This window comes from Canis lupus, chromosome 1 (genome assembly GCF_011100685.1).
Source record: "Canis lupus familiaris isolate Mischka breed German Shepherd chromosome 1, alternate assembly UU_Cfam_GSD_1.0, whole genome shotgun sequence".
In the NCBI taxonomy this organism is placed as follows: domain Eukaryota; kingdom Metazoa; phylum Chordata; class Mammalia; order Carnivora; family Canidae; genus Canis; species Canis lupus.
This window is the reverse complement of record NC_049222.1, coordinates 4,879,631-4,887,382: the sequence shown is the minus strand read 5'-3', so window position 1 is coordinate 4,887,382 and position 7,752 is coordinate 4,879,631. Positions and strand designations below refer to the sequence as shown.

Below are 7,752 nucleotides of genomic sequence, written 5' to 3'. Positions count from 1 at the left end.
CCTGAGCCAAAGGCAGATCCCCAACCGCTGAACCACCCAGGCGTCCCATTCAGAGAAAATTTTAACATCTGCAGCAGCCTCTGTGGCATCAGGGAGCGTGCTGCGTGGGGCTAGGAAGTAACCCTAACCGAATGGTGTTCACGCCTCCCTGTCTTTTCCTTTACACTGCTTCCCATCAACACGCGATGTGGGCCAACTCGGGCTCTCAGTGAAGCCTGGTACAGCCCTTCCCTTCGGGTCTGTGGCCAGCGTCATCCATCACCTGAGTTTGGGAGAACCTGTTACTCTCTGGCCTAAGACAATGGTCCCTGTATGGAACGATGCATACAAAGAGGGTTTGCAGAATTCTGCTGACCTGTGTTATTTGAAATGGTCTTTGTGGAGAAGCTGCCTCCGTGCTCACCTTGAAAAGTCATTTAGGAAGAAGAGAAGTTCCTTGGAGTAGCAGGCGGTCATGGGTAAAGCCTACTGGAGAGGGAACAGTGTGGACTTCGGATGCTTGATGGAGATGGTCCTGTAGCCCCAACATGCACATGAGAGAGATCAGGGGCCACCCTACCCACAGTAATCCTCAGAGATCCAGATTCACCATCTGGGGTGCTTTGAGAGATCTCTCTAGGTGATTTGGAGACAGCCCAAAAATTGTACGTTGAAGTCCTAACTCCCGGTATCTCAGAAGGTGACCGTAGTAGGAAATAGGAACTTTGCAGATGCAATTAATTATGACGAGGCCATTCTGGAGTAGGGCAGGCCCCAACCCAAGATGACCAATGTCCTCACGGAAGGTGGACACTTGGGCACAGACACAGAGGGGGACAAGGGTGTGTGAGGATTAAGGCAGAGGTTGGGTGGTGTGTTTGCAAGACAAGGGATGCCAACCAGCCAGCAACCAGCAGAAGGCGAAGAGAGGGAGGCCCAGAGAAGGCTCCCTTTCACAGCCCTTAGAAGGAACCAGTCCCGCCCGACACCTTCATCTCCTGCTTCCAGCCTCCTGAACTTCCAGCACCAGGTTTCTGTTGTTTCAGGCCCCAGTCTGCGGGATGTCCTTGCAGCAGCCTGAGCAGGGCTCATGAGGCTGACGTAGCTCACGTGCAGCATCGGTCACCGGGGCCTGCGACAACAGAGCACAGGCTCTGCCACCTGTTCAAGGTAACAGGCTGTGCTCCTGTGGCCTTGGGCACGTACGCTTACCTCCTCTCAAGGGTCACCACCCCCCACACATACCCAGTGAAGCACCTATTATGTCACCCACGGCCTGAGCCACCCCGATGGCCTTCAGGAACATCAGATGACTTCCGGACCACTACCTCATCCCATCATCTGTGCATACGAGATGCATTGTTTCTTCCTCTGCCTTCCAACTGAATGAATATCTGAAGCATCTTTGTTTTCCCAATGTGAATAGGTCTACTATACCAGCCCTGTCCTCCTCCCGGGGGCAGGAATGGAAGCACAGACCAGCAGTTCGCAGAGAGACAGCTAAGGTGGCCAGCTGAAGGCCTCTATGAGACCTTCTCTTCCCCTTTGAGGTCCAGGGAATTCCTAGGGGCCACAGAACTCCAGCCCAATGGATCCCAAACTTGGAAGAATGGTGAGTAGCCCCTCCCACACTCAGAGGCTGAGAGACCAGACACTAGACTAGACTTCGTTTGCCTAGGGAGCGTGTGTGCTGTAGCAGTATGCCAGGTCAGCAGAGCGGATGCTCGTGTGGCCCTTGAGATGCACCACTGGAAACGTTCTTAGGTGCTCGCTGTCTCCTCTGAGGGAGGTGGTCTTTGGAAGAATTTCCAGTAGCTTATGCAGTGCCTGGCATGTGGTTGTGCCCGGTGAGTGCTGGAGCCAGGTGTGGCCTCGGATGAGCCCCCAGAGCCTGCTCCAGGTGGGGCAAGCTAGGAACAGATGACAGGGTGCTTCTCCATACTCATTTTTTCTTCCTCAAAAGGTAATATTCATAATAAAATCACAGAGCAGAAACTCTAGCTATTGAATGCAGAAGGTGAGGTATCACTTAGAAGAAGATAGAAGGTGTGGAGACTCCTACACATTCAGGTGCAATTTGCTGCCTTTCTCACTAAACCCTGAACTCTCCCCCGGCCCCCAACGTTCATGTGCATAGTTTTGGAGTAGGGGCCCAGGAATCTGCAGTTTAAGTGTGTTATTCAATTAGTTTTAGTAACACACTTAGTTTTAAGTGTGTTATTCAATGAGTTTAGTTTTACATACTAAAACTCACAGATACACAGATATACATCACCGCGTTGATTTTAGGATATTTTCATGACCTTGTGAAAGAAATCTTGTACCCTTAACGTTGACTTCCCTATTCCCTGATCCCTACCTCTGGCCCTGAGGAAGCTTCATCTGCTTGGATCTCTTTTAGGGCTCCCTATGGTGCAGGCAGTCAGCTACTTATCAAGAAGCATCTCTGAGGGGACAAAAATAAAAGTTTATGATCAGAACAAACTCCAAACTCTGTTTTTGAGTCTAGAGGGCGATCAGTTGAGAAGATTTTTCTGGATGTTAGGTTTGGAGCATCTTTATTTTTTTTTTTTTTTTAAGATTTTATTCATGCATTCATGAGAGACACAGAGAGAGAAGAGAGAGAGGCAGGGACACAGGCAGAGGGAGAAGCAGGCCCCATGCAAGGAGCTCAACGTGGAACTCGACCCCAGGACTCCAGGATCACACCCTGGGCCAAAGGCAGGTGCCAAACAGCTGAGCCACCCAGGGATCCCCTTGGATGCATCTTTAAATGGTGCAGTAGGTGTGATTCTGATGAATTCCGGCTTTGCAATTGGAGTGATGCTGGTGGTGGCGCCGGGTATTCTAGCGAACTTCTTGCATGGCTCATGTAGCAGCAGGCAGGAAATGGTGCCCGCACATGAACCACTGAGATGATTTCTCTGAAGTTTGTAGTGCTTTGGGGAAAAGGGAAGTAGTTCTAGTCCTTAGTGATTGTAAGTCAGAAGGGTGGAAGAAAAATGTGAATATTCATATGGAGAGTTGTAGCCAGTTATTGGAGGAAACAAAAAGAATCTGGGACCCAGTCTGGTCTATAGGTGAATAACAAAACCTCAGGGACGGTGACTAGGGCTAGGACCTGATAACAGGGGCGCTACAGTTCTTCACCGAAACATGCTATTGTCTTCACCGCCACCTCCATTTCTATCAGACATAAACACAGTAGGATTTATTTGTTGCTAACGTAAGTCTACTCGCATTACACTGGACCTGGGCATTTACCTAAGTGCAGCAAGAGTAGCTATTGGTTGTATAGGTTCTTTTTAAGTCTGCTTTGCCAGAACTTTCAATAAAGAATCTCTGATTAGACTTTTAAAGTCTCTCTAGACCAGGAACTCAAGCCAAGGACTTGCCACCATTCTTCTCCTGCAGTACCTACAGATTTGGGTGAATGCCTCTCTTCTTGAGGCTCCCCAATATATATTTTTAACTAATTATTTGTTATTGAATTATAATTAACATACAGTGTTATTTTCAAGTACAAAACGTAATGATTCAGCAAGCCTAGACATTACTCCGTGCTCACTGCAATAGCAAAGTCACCAAAAAAATGTTATTACTGTAGTATTGACTCTATTTCCTAGGCTGTACTTTGTATCTGTCAGTTATTTATTTTGTAACTGGTTTGTACCTCCTAATCCCTTTTATCTATTTCACCCATCCCCCACCTCCTTCTGGCAACTGCTATTTAAGAGTCTGTTTTAACTGTAACCCTGTAAGCAAGGGACCAGGCTGGTTTTGTGGGGGCTTTATTGGTTTGATAAAATCAACTTTAGTTCCTTTAAACTGGTCATATCTGATTCTATGCACATCATTCTCAAATATGACAATCCAATCAAGACCTTGGCAATTAATGTTTTAAATTATATTCTCTCAAAGGAAGAAAGATTCCTATTTAGTAAATGCATTTGCCTATACACACACACACACACACACACACACGCACACACATGAATTATATTGCCATGAAAATAAGAGCGCTCAATAAGAATTTACAAATTCTGGAGGGATCAGGCAGGGAGAAAAGCATAAATATTTCAATTCTGTTTACAGAAATGATTTATCAGATTACTATAAGTTAAAGATAGTTTAGGAAAAGAAAAGGGAAAAGGGTTTCCTTAATCCTAAAGGAACCGGCAATACTTCAAACAAAAAGTTTTTTAAAAAATGATAATCATCCTCAACAGTTCGCTTAGTCCCCTATAGTTAACTTTTTGTTTTGCTCGATTCTGGTTAGAAGTTTTGTGACCACATCAGCTCTTTCTTTTTCTGGAAATCCTTGCTCAGCCCAGTGGCAGGGTCACGGAGCTTTTCTAGTGATGCCAGCATGGAGCATTCTTGCTGCAGCTGATTACAGATATTCTGGGAAAAGAATCAGAATGAGGCAGTAATGCTAATGACAAAGACAGAAAAATAACCATGGTTAAAGATGTATTGAAAGTTCATTTTGAAATGATGGAATTGACCAAGAAATTTGTTTATTTCCGAAGGCACACAGCATTTAAAAATAAACATTGGGATTATGATGGATTATAAGTACAGTAAAAACATGGACAGATTTCTAGAAATTTTATAGAGTATTTTAAATACTTATATTAGTAACCATACAAATATAACCTAAAGAAGGTTAAACATCACTTCTGTTTGATAATGCTTTTTTATTTTTAAGATTTTATTTATTTATTCATGAGACACAAAGAGAAAGAGAGAGAGGCAGAGACACAGGCAGAGGGAGAAGCAGGCTCCATGCAGGGAGCCTCATGTGGGATCGATTCCGGGACCCCAAGATCAGGCCCTGGGCTGAATGCGGCTCTAAACCACTGAGCCACCCGGGCTGCCCTTGTTCATGCTTTTTATGTAATTTAACATATCAGATAGGCCTAATTATACAAAGTTTAATATCACTCTCAAATCTTTGAGATTTTTCCAGGGACCCTCTTAAAAAGCCCAAAACTAGTTATAGGTCAAAAAGACTTCATTTAGAATTTGACTTTTGGAAGTTGTCAAAAACATCCAAAGGTTTAAAACTCAGTTAAATATTATCAAAGGTCACTGTGAAGTAATACTTGATTATCTATTTAACCAGAGTGATAACTTCAAATTTTCAAGGGCAAATCAGAAAGTTGCATAGTTTGGAAAAAGATAATAACCCCCCAAACTTTAGTTCTTTTAATACTGAGAAGATTCGACTTTCTTAAGTAATCAAGGACCTGATTAAGCAACATAAAGAACAGGAGGTTATTTTAATAAGGCACATAATCTTTATTTTCTGGGCAGATTAGTCAACATGTGAAAAACAGTCTTTTACAATAATCCAAAAAAGTAATGTCCTTTTAATAGAGGAAGATTATTAAATTCTAGTGTTACATAGGCACCACTATGCTGTTGATATGGAAGCTCTTTTAGAAAAACTTGTAATAAATTCATTTAATTTTCACCAGTTTCACCACACAACATAAGATTTTCTTTTTTTTCCCCCAACTTTTGATACTTGTTTCATTTCTATTTTTTATTCTCCTGGTTTTTAGATTTTGAAACAACCTTTAGATAACCCCTAACTAGGACAAAATCACTCTTCTTTGAGTAAGAACATATCTTCACACCTTATATACTTTTTCTTATCAAAAGCACACCTTACTTTCCTTGTGTATTTTGTAAACAGAGTTTATTTCTTTACCCTAGTTATTCTTAGCAGTTTCACTTATATGCATGGATTAGAATTCTTAACCCTTGTAACTTTGATAGCTAGTGAACATGAGGAGGTAAGCAGTTGTGAGCTGGTTGTTACATGCATATTCTGTAGTAAATTAGCAACTTTATAAATACATCATCATAATTTCTACAGGCCTGCGCTTCCTCACAGTACAATTTATTTTCAATGTAGCAAAGGAATATGTTTACCAATACATTCATATACCTTATCTCTCTGTAATAAGAAGCCAAAAGTAGATAAACTCATATTTAAAACATGTTTATAAATTGTATCAGTATTTTATCTTATTTAGAAATGGTCTGGATATTTAATGAGTATACATAATTTAACTTAGTATAAGATTTTGGGAACTTTTGAAGCAGATGTATTTTTAAAACCTAAGCACCGTGTGGGTTTACCTGGAGGAGAATGGAGGTAGGATGTGCCAGTCCTCTTGGACTCTCAGGGCACCCACACAGAGCTCCTGCCTAAAGGGGCAGGCGGGTGGAGAGCCTGGACCAGCTGTTGTAGTCTCACTAATTCGGGGCAGATAAGAAATGCTGCAGCAGGGATCCCTGGGTGGCGCAGCGGTTTGGCGCCTGCCTTTGGCCCAGAGCGCGATCCTGGAGACCCGGGATCGAATCCCACGTCGGGCTCCCGGTGCATGGAGCCTGCTTCTCCCTCTGCCTGTGTCTCTGCCTCTCTCTCTCTCTCTCTCTCTCTCTCTCTCTGTGCTATCATAAATAAATGTTTAAAAAAAAAAAAAAAAGAAATGCTGCAGCAGGAGCAAGTGAGCCCCACTGCACCCCTCCCAGCCCTGTGCACAGAACAATAGGCAATTCCCATACACTGGGTGCAAGGGACTCGTCCCCAAAGCACCTCTCCTTGCTGGCCCCTGTAATTCCTCAAGTGCCCCATATCTCAACTGCTCTTTCAAGTGATTACAATCCTCCCCATTCAGAAGTGCTCTTGTTGGAACAGAGGCACCTTTTCTGTCTATGCTTGATGCCCCTGAGAAGAACCACACTCAGCTTCGGCAGCCACTGGCACACAAAGTTGGGGATGCTGTTCCCTGTCTACCCCTGAAGGAATGGGGTACAGAACACCCTGAGGGAGTGAGGAGCTTGTGAAAGGAAAGAAGCCAGAGGGAGTGTGCACAGGTGGAACCTCCCAAGGATTGTAGGATGATGAGCAACCCCAGCACCCCGGGCTCCCGGAGTCGCCATACTGACATTGTGGGTGGCATCCTGTTACCTAACTGCACACCCTGTACTGTGTGCAGTCAACGGTTTCTGCAGGAGCACTGGGTGGGGCAGTGACCTAGAGCCCCGACCCTACTGACCTAGCCCTTGGTTTAGATCCTGGACTCACAGTGCTGGGCCCACAGTTATTACTCTATCCCCTGTCCTGGTCTTGGAGGCTGTGGGTATCTGGGACATGGACGTTTATGTCTTTTAAGGCACAGTAATTGCAGCTCACAGCCTTTCAGGGAGTTCTTCTTCATGCTAATCCTGCCCAACCCCTGGACTTGGGAAAGTGTGCAGTGAGGCATGTTTGCTGTGTGTCTGTGTGTGGACACTGCTCACTGAGGCTTGCACTGGGCCAGACTGGGGAGCCCTTGCCTTTCAGGAGGCAATCACTGTAGGGACTTCTGATCAAGATTCATTGAGTTCACTCTTGAACTCTCCCATCCACTCCAAATACCCCAATTACATGTGCTCTAAATTTTTAATTAAAAACACATAGACTCAGGGGCATCCCAGGTGGCTCAGTGGTTTAGCACCGCCTTCGGCCCAGGGCATGATCTTGGAGACTCTGGATCAAGTCCCACGTTGGGCTCCTGGCATGGAGCCTGCTTCTCCCTCTGCCTGTGTCTCTGCCTCTCTCTCTTCTCTCTCTCTCTCTCTCTCTCTGTATCTCTCATGAATAAATAAAATCTTAAAAAAAAACAAAACACATAGACTCAGAAACACAATAAATATCCCTACTGAACAAAAACAGAACCAAACCTACAGAGGTGATCTGGGGCTGAAGCTGCT

The 7,752-nt window shown here is 44.5% G+C and overlaps 1 protein-coding gene across 1 annotated transcript in view; it reads left to right on the top strand.

Moving 5' to 3' along the window:
* Positions 1-1,394: 1,394 nt before the first annotated feature.
* CNDP1 (carnosine dipeptidase 1) overlaps positions 1,395-7,752 on the top strand; it is a 36,426-nt gene continuing 30,068 nt past the window's right edge. Inside the window, exon 1 of the mRNA XM_038525765.1 lies at positions 1,395-1,591. Coding sequence (XP_038381693.1) covers positions 1,568-1,591 — 24 coding nt within the window. The 5' untranslated portion in view covers positions 1,395-1,567. The remainder of the gene's footprint in view (positions 1,592-7,752) is intronic.